This window comes from Dermacentor albipictus, chromosome 10 (genome assembly GCF_038994185.2).
Source record: "Dermacentor albipictus isolate Rhodes 1998 colony chromosome 10, USDA_Dalb.pri_finalv2, whole genome shotgun sequence".
In the NCBI taxonomy this organism is placed as follows: Eukaryota; Metazoa; Arthropoda; class Arachnida; order Ixodida; family Ixodidae; genus Dermacentor; species Dermacentor albipictus.
The window spans coordinates 71,846,478-71,869,307 of record NC_091830.1 but is presented as its reverse complement, the minus strand read 5'-3'; the positions used below and the strand labels follow the sequence as shown (position 1 = coordinate 71,869,307).

Here is a 22,830-nt window from a genome sequence, read left to right as displayed (position 1 = left end):
AGCAACGCCCTGCCGGTCTCCTTAAAATCGGCCGCTGATCAAAATCGCACCATCAGCGGGAATGGCTGCGCATCCGTTTTCTTTTATTTGGTAAAATGTGACACACAGGCCTGTGGACTTACATGTGCTGTTACACTGACACAATAGGTAATTTTCCAGGAATATTTCCCAAGCTTATGCGAAGCGGAAAAGAAGTTTTGGGTTGTTCCACAAAGTTGCGTGAAAGGCTGTCTCGCTCGGGTCACATTAATCTGGTACAGCGCTGCCGTGAGAAGCCAGTATGCTGTCAGAAAGAACACTCATCCACGAATGTTTATGTAGCTATTTTGCATTGAACACACGAATTATATGCACGCTCGAAAGTGTAAAGAAAGAGCGACAACTATCGAAATTAGCAGAAACAACCCTAACAGTCACCGTTTCCTATTTCTGAATTTCTCATTTAATATGGATATCGTACATCAAAATCGATGTTCTAGCACTGCATGATGTACCTGTCGATGGTAAGAACACTCTTGGTCTTCTAGAGATGCGGCACTTGACGCGGTGGAGTGATAGCGCATCTTGGCCCTTAAAACGCAAATGTAAACATCAGCGCATCAGCACATCGTACTGTTCACATCGCCAAAAATTTACTCAGGAAGGACATGTCAGCGGTGGCGCGGGTCAGAAGAAGAAGAAGCTTGTTCGAACGGCCACGTTTGCGATGAGCTCCGCTGGAAACAGCGCATCGGCCCTCGGCCGAGGATCACACCCACCGTCAACTACTGATTCCGGTAATTATAAAATCGTTCTCCCTCGTCTGCCGACCGGCAACACCGTTCTCAATTCAGTTTTCCTGCATGCTGACCTGGCAGGGCGGCCGTATCGGGCCCCGGACTTTCGCGATGCTCTCCTTTCAGTGCTAAATGCAACTGATATCCTCGGCGCTGGACAATACCAGATGAGCCATTTGTGGTTAGTCACATGTGTTAGCAGCATCGCGAAACAGAAACTTGTCGACAAAGGCGAGTTGCTGGTGAAAGGCCTCAAGTGCCTGGTCATAGACCCGGAATGCAAGAATATCAAGATGAAGCTTCTTTGGCTTCCCCCACACCTCGAACAGAGGCGGATTGTTGAAGCGCTAGAGCCATATGGCACAGTGCAGTCCATCACGAGAGAGATGTGGCGGTGTGACGGCATGGAGGGCTGGCAAATGACCAACCGAGACGTGGCGTTCACATTGAAAGATGGGGTTTCTGCCAGTAATCTGCCACATCTATTGAGCATATATGGCCACCAGTGCCTTATCTTGATTCCTGGCCGACCACCACTTTGCCTCCGGTGCAACAGAGTTGGGCATATCCGGCGACACTGTAGAACACCGCGCTGCAGTAACTGTCACCGCTATGGTCACCCTGCAGATGCATGCATCGGAACCTACGCTGACAAACTTCGTGGAAATAGACCAGCCGAGGATGATGCCATCACCGATCATCTAATGGACGTGAGCGAAGTTGTGGACGCAACTGGCGAAACACTCCCTGACACTCATCGACCAGAACAGGTTAAGCCGTCATCGGCTGACATTAGCCTTAGCCAGAAGCCTGCGAGCGAGGATGAGACTAAGGCACCTGACGACGAACCAACTGTGTCTTGGGCAGACTCTCCACCAGTTCAAGATCGCCCACCGTCAGTGCAATGTGAATCGATGTGCGAGGCCGCCAAGAAGCGTCCAGCGCCATCCGACAATCCATCGCCCTCGGCAAAGGAGGCTCGTGTTCCCAAGGTGTCAAAGTTGACAAAACCACTCCGGGGAACACCTACACCTGCTGATGTCCCTTGTGTTAACGTGCACCAAAAAGTCCCTAGTGCATCACCTCATCAAGAAAGGAGTGGTGCACCTCTGGAGCAGCGTTTAGACGCTGCACCTACATAGGTAATCATGGCGGGCGCTCTTCCCTTCCATTTTGGCACTTTAAATGTCCGTGGCTTACGAAGTAAGCGACGGCAAGTACAGCTTCTTCATTTATTACGCAATAGAAAATTAGATATTGCTGCTATCCAAGAAACAAAGATTGAATCCGACGAAAACACAGAAGTAGCTCTATCTCCATTCATATCTGACTATAATGTTTGTGTCAGCCATGTAGTAGGCGTTTCCGCAGGCTGTATGTTATTTGTTAGCAAACATTTGCAATGTGATTTGCTACATTTGTTTACAGATAGGGAAGTGCGCCTAATCTGCTGCGATATTGATATCAGTGGCACGAGCTTTAGATTTGTGTGTGTTTATGCCCCGAACAAGTTACGTGAGCGCGAGTGTTTCTTCTTATCTCTAGAACATCATTTCTGTACTGATCGTGCATTGGTCTTGTTTGGTGACTTTAATTGTGTATGTAATGCGCAAGATCGTGCGTCACTGAAGCTGAGACATGACCCAAGTAGTGATGCGTTGCAACGCCTGATATGTGATTATCAGCTTGTGGACATTGGGGAAAATGAAAAGGCGGGATGTCGATATACGCACTTCCAGGGTACCTCGCATGCAAGGCTTGACAGAATTTACGTTTCAGTTAGCGCGCTACCTCTTATTCATGGTTACACTGTGCATCCTATATTCTTTAGTGACCATTGCCTAGTCTCAGCATCTTTTGGCAGCCGTCGGTACCAAAGTCGGCGTATGTGCTGGGAGCTGTGGAAGTTTAATAACCAGTTACTTTCGCGTGAGTGTTTCTTAAATCGCATCACTGACCTTATAGCTCATGTGTCTTGCCGCAAGGACTTGCCACTCTTTGCTTTGTGGGAATTATTCAAACAGGAAGCTAAAATGATAGCTATCGAAGAATCATCAATATTAGCGTTTGAAAAAAAGAATAATTACAAAGCATTGTATAGACTTTTGAGTGAATTGCATGAGCTTGAATGCATACATCCGGGTCAATATATAGATGATATTCATAAGGTCAAGGCACAGTTACAAACTTTGAACGCAGAAAAATACAGAGGTGCACTAGTGCGGGCGCGAGAGCAGCGTTTCCTGGAAGAACAGCCTTGCAGTAGGGCCCTTGGTGATGAGCGCCGACACGCGCTGTCTAAACAAATATTAGAGATAGAGTATGGTGGAGTCATTGTTAACGAGCCTACTCTAATAACTAAAGCATTTTTTGAACATTATCAAAAACTATTCCGAGACCATATGCCATTGGATACAGATGCTGCCAAAAAAATTGTATCGTTGCTGCCCCAGTTAAATCAGGATGAGTGCGATTATACAAACGAAACCATTGATATCAATGAGGTAACTTCATGCATCGATTCGTTAGCGAAGGGCAAGACGCCCGGCCCCGATGGCCTTACTGCCGAATTTTATCAGTGTTTTCGTTCCCTCTTATCACCATTATTACTTCAGGTGTACCGTGAGGCCTTGGAAGTAGGGTACCTAACCGCCACAATGTACGAAGGACACACCGTCCTTATAGCCAAAAGCGATGATGAGTCTAAATTGCAAAAAGTTGACGGATATCGGCCTATCTCCTTATGCAACGTTGATTATAAAATTTTTGCTAAGGTATTAGCTAACCGTTTGCAAGTTGTAATAAGATCTGTGGTCGGTGATCATCAGACATGTGGCATCAGGGGCCGGTCCATTCAGACGAACATTCATGTTGCGAGATCGGTGCTAGAGTGTGTAGCTGAGGGGATTGGACAGGTGGCAATGGTACAGCTAGATCTGGCTAAGGCGTTCGACAGGGTAAATCACTCATTCCTGTTTACTTTACTAGAGCATATAAATATCGGATCTCTGCTCCTTAGAGGTGTCCGGATATGTTATGCTAATGGCTCAACGCGGCTTATAGTGAATGGCTCTCTCTCCGATCCGATTAGGCTTCTATCATCAGTACGACAAGGATGCCCCTTGTCACCGCTTCTGTTCTGCTTGTATTTAGAGCCACTTTGTATGGGCATTCTTAAAGAACAAAATTTCCAAGGGTTTAAATTACTGACTAATGAGGTTCGGGTTCTTGCGTATGCAGACGACGTGGCCTTTTTCTGTACCGATAAAAAGAGTGTAAACACTGCTCTTGCAATTACAGAAGAATTTTGTGCTGCTTCTGGTGCAAGCGTTAACTTTGAAAAAAGTTCAGGTTTTTGGTTTGGGTTATGGGCCACAATGCCATCACATTACGCAGGAATCCAATGGAAAGAAGATCTGCGTTATTTAGGTGTGCCTCTCTCGCAGTATAGAAATAGCAACCCTCATTGGTCGGGAGAAGTTGGCAAAATTCAACCTAAAGTGAATTCATGGCGGGGGCGGAATTTGTCAGTGTTCTTTCGTGCTGAAGTGTGTAATGTTTTCTTAGCTTCCCGTCTTATGTATGTGCTCCAAGTACTGCACTGCTCAAGACTTCGCCTTCAGGCACTGCATCGCGTATTTGCAACATTCATTTGGAGTTCGAGCTGTGAATGGATGCGGCGCGACAATCTGTTTCTCCCCCTTGAACGTGGTGGTCTAGGATTAGTACACCTCTTCGTCAGGCAAATTGTTTCTCGCCTGTTTTTCTTTCGAGACAGTGACCATCCGTTCTTGCGTGAAATGTTGCAACTGCGTTTAGTTCATTATGTTCCTAACATAGTAGTGTCATCAAATGTCAAAGATGTCCCACAGGCTCCTTGGGGCTTTCTCAAGGAGGTTGTTGACACATTTCTTTTCTTGAAAGTTAGATTCAGCCTGGAGTACGTGTTCACAGCGAGTCGAAAAGCAATTTCTGCGGCACTAGTTGACTCTATTTTCCCAGATCCTTTGTATCGTGCACCTTATTTAAACCGACCTTATCAGGATGTACTTAAACGCGTCCGAAAAATGTGTGTGCCTCCTGGAGTAAAAACATTTTTCTTTAAATTACATTCGGAAACACTCCCTGTTAAAACTTGGTTGAATTCGAGGGGTTGCTTTGTGCCGTGGTCAACAAACTGTCGGCTCTGTCCACGTGCCGAAACCATAGATCACTGTTTTATAGACTGTAGGGACGCTGTATTTTTTTGGGATATTCTCCAAAGGACGCTTAAAAAGGACATTGACATGACTCCATACTCAATTAGGTTTCTACCGTTTAAGGTTACAGGTGGTCCTCCCTATGACATGTTCATTGTGCTTGGTTTATATAGCCTGTGGAGAAGCAGACTCTGTGATCGCCATGCCGAAAGCCCGCGAACTACAAAATCCTTCTTTCGCGAAAGTGCTGCGTATGTAAGAAGTGTGTACGCTGTGCAGGAACCTCCGCCAGACTGGATGCACTTGTTGGATGCATGTGTGTGTTTGCCTGAGTTTTAGGTGTGTAGTTGTGTCCACTCAGTAATACACCTTCAGTTTTCTTTTCCATGTAATAAAGAAAAAAAAAATGTCAGCGGTGGCGCAGTGGTAAGATGTCGGGCTCGGAATCGTGCGGTCGCAAGTTCGAATCCTTGCCGCGGACGTTTTTTTCAAAAATTTTTTTTCACTTTTATATTTTTTATTTTTTGTTCTGACACATTTACATAGCCTTAAGGAGGTCTCTGTCAATTTTTACTTAAATATTGATCATGAACTACAGAGCTTTCTACTACAGGACGTCACACTACAGACAACAGAACTACAGGCAACAGAACTACAGAAACAGCGTCCCAAAATACGACAGACTGTCAAAATTTCCTGTTGTGTTTTTCAACTGGGACCCTTTGTGGTGTATATTTGTCCCACAACTATAATCGTCATCTGTCTTGCCCGCGTTTCCTTGCTTTAACGCTGCGAGCCCGGTACTTTCCAGTCACGAACGGCATGCGCGTTATCAGTGTGACGCAGCATTCTCGACAGGAAAGCAGCGAGCGCCGAGTTTTCAGGAAAGGAAACGCAAGCAAGGCAGATGACGATTATTGTTGTGCGACAGATATACACCCCAAAGGGTGCAAATTGTTTTTAGAGTGTATGTGTCTTTCATACATTACGAAAAGGCATATGATTCAGTAGGGATACCAGCAGTCATAGAGGTATTACGTAATCAAGGACAGACCACTTACGTAAATACATTGGAAAATATCTATAGAGGTTCCACAGCTACCTTAATTCTACGCAAGCAAAACAGGAAGATACCTATGAAGAAAGGGGTGTGAGAGGGAGACACAATCCTTGCATGCTATTCACTGCGTGCTTGGAAGAAGTCTTCAAGCTTATAAACAGACAAGGCTTAGGAGTAAGGATCGACGGCGAATATCTCAGCAACTTTCGGTTTGCCTTGTTCTATTCCGCAACAATGCAGATGAATTACAACAAATGATTGAGGACCTTAAAAGATAGTATGAGAGGGGGGGTTGAAGATTAGTATGCAGAAGACAAAGATAATGATGAACAGCCGGGCAAGGGAACAAGAGTTCAAGATCGCCAGTCAACCTCTAGAGTCTGTAAAGGACTGCGTTTACTGCGACTGCGTTCCTACCTAAACGTGTTCCGCAAACCCTGGTCATAGGACGGAAATTCATAGAAGAATAAAAATGGGTTGGATCACATACGGCAGACATTGTCAGCTCCTGACTGGAAACTTACCATTATCATTGAAAAGGAAGGTGTACAATCAGTGCATTTTACCAGTGCTGACTTATGAGGCGGTGACTTGGAGACTGACAATTAAGTTTGACAACAAGATAAGGACCGTGCGAAGAGCTATCGAACGAAGATTGCTTGGCATAACGTTAAGAGAGAAAACGAGAGCGGTTTGGATGACAGAGCAAATGAGTATAGCCGATATTCTAATTGACAGTATGAGAAAAAATGGAGCTGGGCAGGCCAAGTAATGCGCCGGTTAGATAACCGTTGGACCATTAGGGTTACAGAATGGGTACCAAGAGAAGGGAAACGCAGTCGAATACTGCAGAAAAGGTGGAGTGCTGAAATTAGGAAATTCGCGGGCGCTAATTGGAATCGGCTGGCGCAGGACAGGGGTAATTGGAGATCGCAGGAAGAGGCCTATGCTCTGGGCAGTGGAGATAAAACAGGATGCTGCTGCTGCTGTTGATGATGATGAGAATGATGAAGCTTCAACATATTGACGCCATGTTCTTCATGACTCTTGGTGACGCAACATTAACTGCACATTAAAGTCACGTGATAATATGAAAACTTACTGGCAGTGATTGGGCATAGAGCATATTATACATGAGCAAAGTGGAGCGGGCTTTCGCGCCACCATCCTAACAAGTTAACTCTCCTTCACGGATTAAAATCTTGAAGTGATTTCATGAGCTCCTAAATGATCATACCTTATACCAACCATTCAATAGCTACGCGAGGATAACCGAAAGTAGAGAAAAGTGACATAGGTCAAATTAGTATCCCTCTTCATTACAGTAATATTAGTATTCAAGTGTGTATTCTTTTGTAACGGAAAGTAGCACCGAATAAGCACAATGGCGAGAAGGTGCGAAAATTAGGTGCCATAGAGCAGGCACACGGCAGGGCATGTTCTTTGTACCCGTCCTTGTGATTGTGTTTAGTTTCTGCTATTTTACGTTACAAAAGAATGGCGACACGCCAGTTTGTAAAATCTCTGTACCGTGTTTCGCTCTACGACGGTGACCGCTTTTTAATCTGATCAACACCGTTAATATTTTGGCGGTCGGTGCTACCCGAGCATACGGTATTCAGAATTCCTTCAATGTTGTCACCCAATTTACGCGGAAAGTCCTGACTAATCATAATGGGTGCGCGACCCTAGTAGCGTTGTAGCTTTTCGAATGTAGGCGAACACCAGCGACTATTCTGCTATGCATGGTGGCACTTGTATAAAGAGTAGACCGATTTGACAGGCGAATGGCAAGTGCACTGAACGTTTGAAATCTATTTCTGTGTAGACGCTGCACCTCAAATTCTAGCCCTTTTCGTACTCGACATGATTGCCCTTTTAAAAAAAGTTTTTATTGCCTACATAATTCGTGTCTTGAAAGTAGTGACAAATCAAAATAAGCCTATTTACCCGCATGCGGGAAGCAGGGACATCAATCTACTAATCAATCGATAGCTAATCAATCGAGAGCATCAGTCCGGTTAAAATTTGATTTTCTCATACTTGACCTTCGGGTAAACAATCATTGCACTAAAGTCTACAGACGAAGAAACATTGGGCTCAGGGGCGCTATAACGTAAAACAATTCCAAACTTTTCTATTCCAATTCTGCAATAAGCCCTTCGCCATTGGTGAAAAACTTTTTTGGGCCGTCCACTTCACCTGTCTGTCACGGGACGTCAGGAGAACTGCGATAGCTCCCCATCTGATATGACGTGTACACAGTGATTATGCATCACTTGAACGAGCAACAGAAAAACGGTTATTTCTAATTCCACGTCCCTTCGCCATAGCCCTCGGCCATTGGTCAAAAGTTTTTTTGACTGCGCCCACCTCACGTGCCTGTCACGCGACGTCACAAAACTGCAGAAACTCACGTCGTCAAAGTGACGTGTATGCGTTAAAGATGCATTAATATGCCGAACAAAACTGAATTCTATTCTGAATAGCCGCCGGCTGCCCCGTTCCGAAATAAATAAAACATTGCTGCCGCCGATCGCTCCGGTGCTAGCGGCTCGCACCTGCCGGAGAGCATGTGTTTATTTGCGTAGAGGAAAACTCTTTGCGCGGCGAAGTAATGTTTTCGAGCTCTTTCGGCACGTTTACAACCTCGTTCTGCGAACTCTTCCTTGTTCGGGATCTGTTTTAACGTCATTCTTAAGCGTCCGTTTCATGCCGCCGAGATTTTGGACCAGCCACAGCAAGCTAAGTAAGGTAAAGCAGACCAATCGCAGACGCCGACACCACCCTCTTCATCCGGTTAATGATTTTCAGTCCTATGGAATCTCTCTCCGCTCAAGCGTACGCCTCGGCTCTCGTCAGCCAATTAGATAAGACAAGCCGCTCAGTGTAGGCAATGTCATTGGTTTTTCAAGGAAACAAAAGTGACCTCCTATGAACGAGGAGAGCGTTTATTTGGTCTGTTCAAGTAACCCTGCGGGTGACTGCCCGATGCTTGCGTCGGCGGTTACGCAAATTTGATGTAAAGAAATTGGAATAAAGACGTATTGGAATAGTGTTAAGTTATAGGGCCCCATCGCTGCGGTCCGACATTCGTGTCTTCTGTCAACGGCTCTGTCAGATCAATAAACACCGTTGCAGTTTCACCCGAAGGGCAATGCTTTGGTAGAGATAGCAAAGTAATAATTAGCAAATAAGGCTGGTGTATTTTTCTGCCATACCATTAGACATTCGCTTACGAGCACAATTAGCAAGCATAGTGTAACGCGCGCTTTGTCAACCTAGGTGCAACAAACAAATTTTTACACCATCTTCTATCCGCATCTGGTGTGGGTAGTTTGTTTATTAAACTATTTGGTCCTTTGTTTTTTTTTCAGTACATCAGGAAGCGCTTCAACTCAACCATTGCGCTGGCCGCCTGTGTCAGCTACCTTTTCCTCACGGTAAGAGTGCTTTAATTTACTCATATGCTTCTTACATAAGCAGGGGAATAAAAAATCACTAATTATGCAGCCTAATTGAAGTGCACGTTTGGGAGTAACAGTACATTTGTAGGTAAAGCTTCATAAACAGTTCTCACGAAGCGCGTAGTCAAACAAGAAGTCGCAGTTTTGCCCGAAAGGCGAAGCATCGATTGCGATGGCAAATTAATACACAACTAATTTAGGATGGTTTTATCGGCCGTACAAGCTTGGAAACATTCGCTTAGTAACCGAATTAACAAGCGTGGTGCCATCGCACACAAGCAAACACGAACACATCACACTCGATGAGCGCGGTCAGTCGCTGTCAAAACGGTAGTGTGCATAAGCGCGGCAGCAACAGCGAGCGAAGTTACCTTCGTGCGGTATATCGCTTCAACGCAAGAGCGCCGGCAACACGGCGCTCGCAAAGTTATGAGCCGTTTGCGTATCCGTTTCAAAATACGGTATGCGCAACCACGCGGGGCCGTGTAAAATACGCAACTGTTAACGGAGCCGAAGCCTTCCCCTTCCCTCCCGCGCCGCCTCCCCGCTTGATCCGCAATCGTGAGTACTTGCGCCCGGCGGATCTGTACACGTCGCAGATGGCTTTCAAGATACAGCTGCCCGGGCGGGTGCACGATCCGATCGCAGGAAAACGGGGCCCCCTTCCCCCCGCCTACCCCCGGAACCTTGCGCATAGAGAAAGAGATTCATCAAGAGCGGACACTTCCAGCGGCCGAATCGACTGTAGCGCACCAAGCGGGCGGTATTAGCACCTTCCGGTTTCGGTTTTGGGTGCGCGCGTTTTGAACGCCAGCTGGTACGCGCCCCACCGGGTCCGCTGATCGGCGCTACATTTATATATTTTTTTTCGCTTCTACTGCTGCACCAGGCACGGCCTTGGGGCGGAATCGTTTTGTAAGTTAGTGAAACTGATTACGAATGATCTTTACAAGCCTCCACCAAATCTATGTCACGTGCAATTTCATAAAGAAAGCGCAAGACGTCTTCTGAAATGATGAAATGTTTATTTTGCTCTATATAAATCCTCGTTCCGGGTTTCTTGTGCGGTCATCCAAAGTTGTGGCACCAGGTAAGCAGCAGTCGTTGCCGTACGAAGCTCCACCGGATGCCATCAGCTGAAAAAGAAAAGTAAATTACAAGCATCGATCATTTTAGTATATTGACCTAACAGGAATATTGCGTGTAGAGGCGAAACGCGCGTAAGTGGTGAATGAGCGGCATTAAAGATAAATTCACTTTTACACACGTTTCGTAGCCAATAGAAGGCTCCCAAAGAATGCCATAAAATCTGAAGAAAACATCCGATTTTCAAGCATCCCTCCCTTCTCGTGCATTATTTACTGCACTTTAAAAGCACAAATACAAGGGTGACTGCGCGTTTCAAAAACAGCTTGGCCTCGGTCGACGCAATGGTACGCCAAGTACACAGAGGTGGCTACAACACAGGCTCTCAGCCAGATCAGCTCTGACATCTGACGCGGACTTTTATGCTGAAAAAGTCAAAGAAAAAATTTGGTTCATATGCGAGCATAAGATTCCAAACGAGTGGATTTGTTTGCTGGTTTTTCATGAGCCGCTCGCACATCCACTTGCCAGAGCATTCACGTACTTTAGAAAGCTGCCAGGGATTGCGGATAAGCTTCCACCTAAACAACACAAGAAGGAAACGCGCACGATTCTCCTGCAGCGTCCTTTTGCATTCTAAATTCCAATTTTAAGACAAATGCGCCCCCAAATTGTTCATTCTAGTTGTATTTCTTTTACTGCAAAGTTCTGCTGATTATTAGCGTTTTTCATTGTTTATTTTCGTGCGCTGTTTTGCTGTTCATCAGGTTTTTTTTATGGGACGGTTCCACTCCAATGACTGGGCCTATTTATCCTGCGCGGGTCTACACATAAGCCCAGTCCGTGTCATATTTCTAATAATCATAGAAACGTCATGCTACCTATGTGTTTATGTTGCGAAAAGATGAATAAATTTACGTTGCGAAACTGTTGAGAGGTAGACCTGTATCCAAGTGAACATTGATGGTGGACTTGAAAAGGTTCGTTGAGAAGTATAAGCAATGATTATTTGCGGGAATACCCTCGTGCAACACGCTGTCAAAGGCCCTCACTGTATGTGAAACTTCGATAGCAGTTGTGAAGTGTCTGGTGCTTTGCATGACGCATTTACCTGCGCAGAGATAGAGCTTACAGTTTGATATATGAATAATTGCTAAGGTGCTACACAAACAACATAATTTTTTTGCTTATAAAGGCTGACCACGTCACTCTAACATCTCGCACCAACACTAACCAGACCTGAAAACGGAAACGCCACCAATGATATGATTTATTATTTCAGCAAAGCATTGGAGCACTAGCCATCTTCGCGGCCGGCCTTACCATTTACACAGGTGAGATGACGACATCTGCTGTTCTACTGTGATATTTCCAGAAGGTGTCGTTTTAAGCTATGACAAGCCTACTAGTGAGGTGACAGAAAGTGAACACGGCTTTTTTATTTCACAGTACTGGAAATGCCTTAGCAAGGATTGCAAAACTTGACGTTTGGCAAGTCTGCATATTGGCAGCATCTATCACTGTAAAAGCTACATTGATTTTATCGTATTTCAGAAAGAGCTCCCGCAGCACTTACAATGGTCATTAGCAGACACCAGATATGTAGGTACTTGAAACGCTCTTTTAGGCGTCTATAACAGCCGCCAGAGATTTCATTTAGGGTAAAGATATGCAGAAAATACTTCCCCTTAGGCATGTAGAGACTGAATTTGTTAGACCTTCCGCTATGCGTGTAGAAATAAATTATGATTTTCCAAGAACGCAGCACACTTAAACCAGGTTCTGTGAAAATAATTCGATTTTCTCGATTAAACCTAATGAAGCAAGTGGCGTAGGTTACGAGATTTATGTGAAATTTAGTGTGACAAGACTCGACAAGGAAAGTCGTGAAACCAGTTACACAGAAGCTCCATCTCAAGATTGCGGGTTCCGTGTTTCGCCTTTATCACTGAGCATTGGTTTCTATGCAGCAAGGAAACGCTCAGCACTCAATGAAGTTTGGGGCGCATATTCGTACTTCGAAACATTCGATGATTCAACGCTATCTGGACTTCAAGAATCTTCGTCGATCAAAGCATTTAGTACCGATAACCGGGAATTTTTTGTCTGAAACAGATTGAAATCTCGACCCAATTTCATCAGCAACAAATCCATTGGGGATGGTGGTGAACCTTTGCTGGACTTCCAAATTAGCGCCATATTGCGGGTCAGAGTTGATCCCGTGCATTCACGCTTCCCCATGATGTCGCTCAAAATGCGAAGGGAATGCAGAAGTACGCTGTACGCTAGCCCAGTTTGAGCCTTTCTCACAGGAATGCTCTATGCTCTCGTCTTCCGTAAAGCTGTTAATGCAACCTGTGAAACTGGCAAATTGTTCGTGGTAATAATCGGCTGCCTTCATCAAAACTTCTGAGTGAGTAATAAGATAAAAAAAATATGGCTGGAACAAAAAAAACACATTTTTATGCTGGCGAAAATATAGGATAAGCATAAATATAGTCAGAATAAGTGTGCGACTGGAGTGCTTCTAGACTCATAACTCATGCCTATCTGGTAAGCAGCCACGATATGGTCGTAAGAAAGAAAATGGTAATTTTCCTCGAAGTTTCGGTCTCTAGTCAACTGCATTGCCAATTGTGTCAAACTAAAAAAAAAAACTACAGGTAACGTTCTTATTATGGCTATGAGCGCATTACTGTTGTCGTATTAGGGAAAGAGCTGCCACCCTATGAGCATTGTCATTCGCGTTGCCATGTATGTCCTATTTGAAAAAGCTAAAAGATTGATCCATCCATCCATTCGATCCATCCATCCATCCAATGCAATCCAATGCAATCCATCTAATTCATAGAATTCATCCATCCACCCACCTTGAGGCTTAGTAGTGATACCGTCGCGGTCGTTCGTCGTAGTTATTACAGATTCGTGATCTGACATTTGTCATGCCGTTGGCGTCACGCCTTCTACGCTAACCTAGTAGCACAATTTGTTTAATCTCTTGCCCCAGTAGATGTGTGCACGTGGTCGTGATGCCACCGCGGTCATCGCATCCTTTGCATTCCAGCTTCGTCATTCTACTCTCTTCATTCCGTCACCGTCATGCAATCGTCGTCATACGCTCGTCAAGCAGTTGCTGTCAGACCCGCAATGACATGCCGTCGTGATCGCTTCATAGTCCTCCCTCCAGCATCGTCATTCGACACTTGTCAAGCCATTGTCGCCACGCGCTCGTCGTCATCCCATTGTACTTACACCGTTGACATACCATCGTCGTCATACAGTCGCCGTTATGCAGTCATTGACATACTGCCGTCGCGATGCCGTTGTTGTGATCCCATCGCCATTTTACCTTCGGCATCTGACTGTTGTTGTCGTGACGCAATTGTTGTCGTACCAATGACGTCACACTGTCGTCGTCACGCTGTCGTATTTACCACTGTGCTCAGTTCAGTAACGCCATACCACTGCCCCCATGCTTTAGTTTTCCTACCGTGTGAGTCGTTTCATCGACCTCAGTCATTCGTCATTCTATCGCTATCATGGGGTCGTCATTCAGTCGTGATTAGTCCGCCATTATCCTACCATTGTCATGCCATTGTGGTGATTGCGTCGTCAAATGACAGTCGCTATCCTGCATCAGTTCTAACTCCGTCGTCGTCACGCCGTCCTAGTCGTGTGATCGTCGTCGCTTCAGTTTTGTCTGCCGGCTTTCGTCATGTCGTCGTCAAATAGGTTTCGTGATACCTGCGCCGTCATCCCATTGTTCTCATAGTATTGCCGTGTCTATTTCGTCACAGCGCCGTCACACAGCCGCCGCTATGCATTCGTTGTGATACAGTCGTTATGATGCCGTCAGGGTCGTTCTATTTTGATCATTCTAAACTAGCCATGCTACTCTCCTGGTTCCATCGTCGTCACACATTCCTCACTGACCACTGCCGGCATGCCCCCACCGTCATACAGATTTCGTCGATCGATCCATGTAATTTCCTCGTCGTCATTCTATCTTAAGCATGCTGTCATCATTCAATCGTGATTATACCGCCATTGACATGCCATTGTCGTCATGCACTCGTGTCGTACCATCGTCGTCATTCCAGCTTCGTCATCCCATCGACATACCGTCAACATCATGCCATCGTCATCGCATTGTCTTCATGTCATCGTCATGCGGTCGTTATAACATCGTCACCATTCAAGAATGGGCATTTCATTGTCGTCCTGCCATCACCGTCATAGCGGCTTTGTCGTTCCATTGATGCCATTCTGTGTACGTCATTCCACTGTCATCACAGCGGGGTCATCATACAGTCATCATCATGCCCTGGTGCTCATGGGTGATCTTCGCATGCGAGTGCCTTAGCAAGGGGGATCGGTACCATTGAGAGTATATGTCGCTTGCAGCCCATCGGAACCTGAGAATTTACCCTCTATGAACTCAGGGGGTAAATAAATATAGGTTTAGAAATACGCTGTCACCACATTGTTCGAATGCTAATCGCATTAGGATCGAGAGTCATCGTGAGATCATTTCTGCCATAAGTATTTTGCGTTTTGGGAGTTGCGAGCTAAACTGATTACTATGTTGGCGCTGGGTTATGCCACACTGCTAGCCTCGGACAATAACCTCGTGAGCTCTTGAACACTGTCAAATTTTTCACACCGCGTAGCCTACATATGCCCTAAAAATAAGTTGCGCATGCCAGTAATATGGAATATTGGAACCGCATACATCAACCAGTTTTTCCAAAAATACATTTACGCGAATAAGAGTAAGGTTATTGGTAACAGTTCTGGTTAGGTCAGCGGAAGGGTCTGCATTCTGCGGCACGTTGAATATATAGGTTTTCTGAGTTAACACTAGCCAAGCTGCTCAACGAAAACAAAAGAATAAAAGAACAGTGCCAGATACGATTTAAAGACCTACGCTGTTCGGTCGTGAGCGGGCTGATGACCGAACACAATAAGTCTTAAAATCGTAATTTGCACCGTGTTTTTTCAAGGTGTTTTAAACAGCGTGATAATTGCTAGCTGGGACACACTATATACAGGGGATGAAAGGAAGGGAAAAGAAGCCCACGCACACACGCGCACTCACACACAAACACTGAAACGTAAGCAGCAGTGAGCACCATGACATGAACAATCAATTGGATTGGATTGGAGGTAACTTTATTTATGCCTGCAGTTGGGTGCTCGCGCGCCTCGACGAGGGCCTACGTCATCCACGAAGTCGCTGTTACTCGGCGTGGGTCTCCAATTGCCGTTGCCGGCTCACTGTGTCCTGCCTTTCGAGCGCCTCGAAGACCTGCTGGACGGCCCAGAGCTGTTCGTCTCGGTCATAGCCCTTCGCGGCTGCCTCGAGCCGCGGTGAGAGCGTTCTTCATTTTGCTTCTTCTGGATTTTTAACGCAGTCCCACAAGATGTGCGTGTAGTCTGTGGTCTCCCTCCGGCAGACTCTGCACTTATCGGTCGGATATGTCTCGGGGTACATGCGATTCATCAGTCTCGGGCTCGGTATCGATCCGGTCTGGAGCTGTCTCAGTACTACCGCCTCCGCTCGACTCAGCCTCGGGTGCGGGGGTGGGAGAGTCCTGCGAGTCAGGCGGTAGGCCTTCGTTATTTCATTGTAATCCGTCATGCGGTCCTTGGTTCCGAACCACGTCGGATGGTTTGTCGCCGGGGCGCGGTTGGTTAGCACTCGCGCCACTGCGTGTGCCGTCTCATTATGGTTCTCACTGCGTTCCGACGCATCGCCCGCGTGCGCCGGGAACCACTTGAGTCGTACTTTTAGTTCTTGTAGTTTGACCGCTCGTAGTACGCGGTCAGCCTCCCTGCAGATTTGGCCTTTGGCGAAATTTCACACCGCCTGTCTCGAATCACTCAGTACCGTGTGGCAGTCTGCGTCGGCGATGGCTACCGCCTCCGCTTCTTCCGCTCCGGCGCTTCTCACGCTCGCTGCCGTCCTTGTGGCACCTGTTGACGCCTCTATGACGACCGCTGCGAAGACGTTCCGTTGGTATTCGGCCACGTCCACGTACCGCGCGTGTTCGTCGTTGGCATGCTGGTCGATGAGAGCCTTGGTCCTCGCCGTTCTTCTTCCTTTGTTGAACTCGGGATTCATGTTCTTCGGTATGGGGTCGATTCATGTCTGGCGTCGAACCTCAGCGGGGACGGGGAACTTCATCTCCACCTCGTTCGAGTGTCCAATTCCCAGGTCATCCAGTATCTTCTTCCCGGCTTTGGTCATGGACAGCCGCTCCAGTTGAGAGGTCCGTTGCGCTTCGGCTATTTCTTCGAGCGTATTCTGTATACCGACTTGTAACAGGCGGGTCGTACTCGCGGACTCGAACAGGCCCAGCGCCGTCTTGTACGCTCTTCTGATGAGCACGTTGATTTTGATACGTGCTCATTGTTGTAGCCATCTATGGTAGGCTGCAACATACGCGACGTGGCTGATGACGAAGGACTGGGCGAACCTAATTAGGCTCTCCCTTCTCATGCCGGCCTTCCGGGAAGTGACTCGTTTGAGGAGTCGAATCGCATTGGCTGCTTTTGCCTTAAAAGAAGGGATGGTTTCGCCGTTTCTTCGGTGCTTTTCGATGACCATGCCTAGGATCTTAATTTTGCCGACATCGGGGATCACGTTGCCGGATTTGGTTACGATTCTGATTTTTTTGTTTTCGTGTTGTCTGGTCTTGCCTCTGCCATTTTTGGTAGGTGGGAGTATGAGAAGCTCTGATTTGCTCGGCGAACATCTCAGTCCGGTGCCTTCCAGCTGGTCTTCTATTACGTCGACGGCGGCTTGCAGCGCGCCCTCGATGTGGGCATCGCTGCCACCGGTCACCCACAGCGTGATATCGTCCGCTAAGATGGTGTGCCTGACGGGTTCGATGTCCCCGAGCTTTTCAGCCACTCCGATCATTACCAGGTTTAACAGCATCGGCGAAATGACTGATCCCTGCGGTGTGCCGGTGCTCCCGAGCTTCTTCTCTTGCGTCTGTAGGTCGCCTGCTCGTAGCTCGACGGTCCTGTCCGTGAGAAAGTCCTTGATGTAGTTGTAGGATCTTTCGCCCATGTTGAGCTTGGAGACTTGGGACAGGATCACCGAGTGTTTCACCTTATCGAAGGCGCTCTGCAGGTCGAGCCCTAGGATTGCTTTGTTGTCATGGGCGCTGCTGCCATCATCGATGATTTGGTGTTTGAGCTGCAGCATCGCGTCCTACATGCTGAGGTGCTGTCTGAAGCCGATCAAAGTGGCCGGGTACAGCCCTTCTCGTTCCAGGTAGTCTTGCCACCTGTTGAGCAGGACGTGCTCCAGTACCTTGCCCACGCAGGACGTGAGTGAGATGGGCCGGAGGTTATCCGTGTCCGGTGGCTTCCCCGGCTTGGAGATCAGGATGGTCTTGGCTGTCTTCCATAGCTTTGGCAGCGCACCCGCTCTCCAGCACTTGTTGAAGTATTTTGCGAGGTTTTCAGTCGAGCCGTCGTCGAGGTTTTTGAGCGTCTTGTCCATGACAAGGTACGGGCCTGCTGCCGACCGGCTGTTGAGGTAATGCAGGGCCGCGCGTACCTCCTCGACGTCGATGTCACGATCGAGCTTCGCGTTAGGTAGGCCGCTGTAAGGCGCGTGTTGTTCGGTGGTTGTAGTAGTAGTAGTAGAAAACATTTATTCACAAAAGAGGAAAGAACTACGGAGAAAAAAAGGAAATGTACAGTGAGTGGAGTCTTCATTTCAAAACTCCAGTGGCCTTGGCTGCTGCTCTCGCCTGGATTACCAGTCCGCGCTGGGTCTCTAGGTCTGAGCTGGACAGGGTGGCCTCCCACTGCTCCTCCGGTTGTTGTGTTTGTATGTCTGGTGGTTTGGGGCCCGTACACCCCCACGTGACGTGGTAGGCAGTGGGCTGTTCGTTGCACCAGGGGCATGCGTCTTTGTAGTGTTCTGAGAAGAAGCTGTATTTGTGTAAGTTGGGGAAAGTCTTGGTCTGGAGCTGTCTCCAGTCCCGCGCTTCCTGTGCGTTTAGCCCCTTGTGTGGTGGGGGGTAAAGCTGTCGTTGTTTACGCAGATATTGAAGTCTGGCGCCGTAAGCCGTGGGGACGGGGAGGGTGGTTGTGGAATCGAGGATTGTGGCCGCTCGGTTTGTGTGACCTCGAGCTAGTCTGTCCGCGACCTCGTTACCCTCCAGCCCCGAGTGCCCCGGGGCCCACGTAATCTGGTGTTTGAGTGTTGAATTTGTAGCCAATGGATTAGTCGTGAATCTAGCTAATTTTTGAGGTATTCTGCCTGCTAGAAGGAGCCGACATGCCGCTTGGGAGTCGGTTACTACTTGTAGTTCTCGGTTGGTCGCGTCCCCGTATTGAACAGCCAGCACGATCGCCGCCGCTTCCGCTTCGGTAACCGTACAGTGCGGAATGGAGATACTGGAGACTTCTGTGTAAGTAGAGTCCACCACCACGGCTGCTGCAGCGTTCGATGCACCCTGATAGAGGGAAGCGTCAACGTAGACCGTCTTCGGGCTTCGTCCCGCTGTGCGTTTGAGGTAGTCTACTCGGGCGTTTCTTCTGCCTTCATTGTGAGTTTGAGACATGTTTTTGGGAGCGGGTCCACGTGTACTCTGGCCCGGTACCGTGGAGGAATGTTCGTGGTCGACTGGATGGTGTCAATGTCCGCCGGGTAGCCGATGCGCTTGAGGATGTGTCGGCCTGTCGCTGTGGAGAGCAGGCGTTCTCTCTGGGACAGGAGGACCGCCTCTTGAATTTCCTCGAACGTGTTGTGTAGTCCCAGAGCTTCCAAGCTCACATTGGATGTATACGGTGGGAGACCAAGGGCATTCTTGTAGGCTACACGTATCATCGCATTGACTTTGTTTAGGTCTGCTCGGAGCAGGGTGAGGTATGGGAGCCCGTAGGAGAGGCGGCTGATGACCAGCGCCTGCACCAGACGGATCGTGTCCTCCTCCCGCATGCCTTTTCTGTTTCTGGCCACCCGGCGGATCATCTTAGAGATCTGCTGTGTTGTCGTTTTGAGCAGTTGAATTGTGTGGTTAGTCGGCAGGTATTTGTCGTTAATGCACCTGGTAATTTCGTCGACGCCGTGTGCTGAGACCGCCCAATGTATCAGCCAGGCGAGTCTGTCCCTTTGGTGCGACTTGGTCTTGGTTTTGTCGAGCAGGTGCCGCAGCCAGGTTCCACGTCTTCCCGCTGTACGTCTGCGCGTCTGCCGCGTTGCAGATCTCGTTCCACTGTTGCGTGCAAAGAGCGCTGCAGTGATCCTCGATCCCTCGGTTCAGCTCCGCCACCTTCTTTCGGAGTCTGTGGTTAAGCCGTTGTTTCTTCCAGCGATTGAGTATGGACTCTTTGGCTTCGATGAAATGCCCAAGCCGGCTGTCTACTTTGTCGATCTCCGCGCGCGTTTCAATTTCTTTGGTCGCTTCGCGTAGGCTCTTGGTGATTTCGGCCGTTCACGAGGCGATGTCTTCGACCTCGTCGTCACCGTCGCTCTCCTGGCTTCTGGAGTCTCGAAAGGCATCCCAGTCTATCCATCTGTGTGTTTTGATGCTGGTGTCGTTGTGTTCCGGTATGCCGATTTCCCCGATGGTGTGGTCGCTGCCTAGGTCGGTCCCCATGCTTCTTCAGGTGATCGCGCCCCGGATGTCGTTCTTGACGAACGTGAGGCCCGGAGTGGTGTGCCGGGACACGGAGTTACCGATTCTCGTGGGATGTGTCGGGTCAGCGATGAGGGTGAAGTCGAGTTCCATGGCGTCTTGGTACAGGTCGCGGCCCTTTGCTGTGTACTTGTTGTAGCCCCAGGCAGGGTTCATCGCGTTGAAATCTCCGCACGCAATCAGCGTGTTGCGGCCCACTACGATGCTGGCTCTGTGCAGCAATGTCTTGGATCTGTTTTCTCTGCGATAGGTTGCTGTAGACGTTGAGTAGAATTATGCTTCCTTTTCTCTTCTTGCCCGGGATGATTTCGGTGAGTGTGTGCTCGATCTTGATATTACTTTGCAGCTCGTGTTCGACGAACGTGAGTCCCTTCCTGACCACGGTGCACAGGCCTCTGCTGTCGGGCGATCCTTTATGCACTCTGTAGCCGGAGAGGGACGGTGCGTCGGTTCGTGTTTCTTGTAGTAGTATAACGTCCGGCTTGCGCGCGGCATGTACGATGTGCTGTTCGATGACCGCCTTCTTCCTTCCGAAGCCGCGACAGTTCCACTGCCACGCGGTTACACCTGCTGCTGCTGCTGTTGCGTTGGCGGCCATGATTGCATTGGCGTGTACGGGGCTCCCTGGTTGTGTGGATGTTGCGCGAAGAGGGGCGCAAACGTCGGGTGGCTTACCATCGGCTGTAGGGTCCTTTCGATGCAGGCGAATCTGCTCGTGTTCTCGGCTTGGTAGGTCTCCATTATTTCTTTTAATGCTGTCACTGCTGCGATGTTCGCCGTGATTAGCTGTACGAGTTTGGTGAATGTCGCTTTGAATTTCGCTTAGAGGCTGTCGATGCGATCGTTTTCTGTTTGCGTGCGCGCGGCCACGATGGCTCGCTTCTTCGGTGCCGGTTCCTCTATGGCTTTCTCCAGGATGTTCGTTGTCGTTTCCTCGGTCTTGCTTGTGCTTGGCGCGGGTCTCTGTAGAGGTTCATTGTAGCATAGCAGCAATTGATGGATCTCGGCGATCTCTCTCGTGAGGTGGTTGATGGTCGCTTGCAATGCCGCGTTTTCTTGTCTTACGATCTCATTTGCCTCCCGCACCTTGTTCATATCTTCTTTCTTCGTGGCTTCGGTGATTTTCTGCGCGTTCCTTATATTGTTCCCTTTCACTGCGTCGACCCAGCTTACTCGCTCACGTGATGGGGACTTTTTGCTGCTGAGGCTTCTCTTGCAGCTGCTGCTGTCTCTGGAGTTGGGTGCGCGGTTTTCCGATGGCGTCCTTGACTTTCGCGCATCTGGCGGCTTGTCGAGTGGCGGGAAATTGCTCTCCGACAGCAGCTGGCGTTTGGCCTGTCGGCGCTCCCATTGTCGCCTGTGCACTACGTAGGGGATCTTGTATTTCGCCTTGCACGTTCGGTCTCCGGTCTGGTGTTCGTCCCCGCATAACATACATTTTGGGGTACAGCAATGGTCTTCTGTAACGTTCGCGAGTCCGCAGGCCAGGCACGTCTTGATTGTGGGGGTCGGGCACATGTCCTTGCGCTGTCCCATTCGGCCGCACTGCTGGCAAACGTCGATCTGTTTCTTGTAGAGGCGGCACGGTATCAGGGTGACTCCGTATCGGACGAAGTTCGGTATCTTGGGTCCCTGGAACACCACGATAGCAGTGGTCGTGCTTCCAATTCTTTTTGCGCCCACTGCTAGCGGGTTCCTCTCGTTGACGATGTTTCTATCTAGCGCATCGGCGCTCGCGTCGATGGGGATGCCTCTGATGATGCCCTTTACGGTGTTATGAGGTGCCGTGCGATATGCGCTTACTTCGTAGGGTTTGCCTTGAATAGATATTTCCTGGATGTTAGCGTACCTTGCCGCGTTGTCTTCGTTGGGTGTACTGACGACCATGATTTTCTGTTGCGTGTTGGGGCAGATGGCGTCCCCGGCGCTTTCCTCGCTCGTGATCTTGGCCGCAGCGACGGTGGTGGTGCCGGTCTTGACAATGTCCAGTCCCCCTCTGGGTTTGACGACTATCTTGCTTTTTTCCAGTGGCATGGCTGGCATGCGTGCTGCCTTGGCGGCCGAGGCTCTGACGTTGTTGTAGAATTTCGACCTCGTGCTTGTTTGACTCCCGCCAGGTTCGTCGGGCTTGCCGCTGGTGCGGTTCCGCTGGCGCAGCCTCGACATGCGTTCCTCCGCGCGCGTCCATCCGGCGTCGCTGTGGTATTCTTCGGGTGATATCTCTTTTCCTTGAACTTGAACGCACATGTGATTGTCCACGATTATTGTTGCTTGAGAGGGCGCCTTCATCTCGTAGCTTACATGCGGCTGCCGCCGAGATGTACGGCAGGCCGCTGTCGGTGCGACGGTGTTGGGCCTAGCGTCCGTGGAACACGCCTAAGCCTAGCAATCCTTCGCACGGCCGCAGTAGAAGTAGTCACGAAATGTGGCAAAGAAAAACGCACCTCTAGGGTCAGGTGGTATCGGTCGATGCCACTCGCCTTCACGGACACATTGGTGCAAGCAAAACTTTGGTTCGAGGTGATTAGCACTGCGTGATTGGCTAGCAATCATGGAGCCGATCTGTGACTAGGGACG

The 22,830-nt window shown here is 48.6% G+C and overlaps 3 protein-coding genes across 4 annotated transcripts in view; 2 read left to right on the top strand and 1 right to left on the bottom strand.

Annotated features, from left to right (window-relative positions):
- The window catches only part of LOC135899113 (sodium-coupled monocarboxylate transporter 2-like), a 99,510-nt gene that overhangs the window by 34,315 nt on the left and 42,365 nt on the right, over positions 1-22,830 (top strand). For both annotated transcript variants that reach the window (XM_065428393.2, XM_065428400.2), the window contains 2 exons: positions 9,413-9,478; positions 11,871-11,922. In XM_065428393.2, coding sequence (XP_065284465.1) covers positions 9,413-9,478; positions 11,871-11,922 — 118 coding nt within the window. The remainder of the gene's footprint in view (positions 1-9,412; positions 9,479-11,870; positions 11,923-22,830) is intronic.
- Positions 701-2,079, top strand: LOC139050444 (uncharacterized). The gene has a single exon (XM_070526825.1). The coding sequence runs from the start codon at positions 707-709 to the stop codon at positions 1,916-1,918; it is 1,212 nt and encodes a 403-aa protein (XP_070382926.1). The 5' UTR covers positions 701-706; the 3' UTR covers positions 1,919-2,079.
- LOC135899130 (uncharacterized) lies at positions 21,076-22,500 on the bottom strand. The gene has a single exon (XM_065428405.2). It carries the CDS (start codon positions 22,498-22,500, stop codon positions 21,076-21,078), a length of 1,425 nt encoding a protein of 474 aa, XP_065284477.1.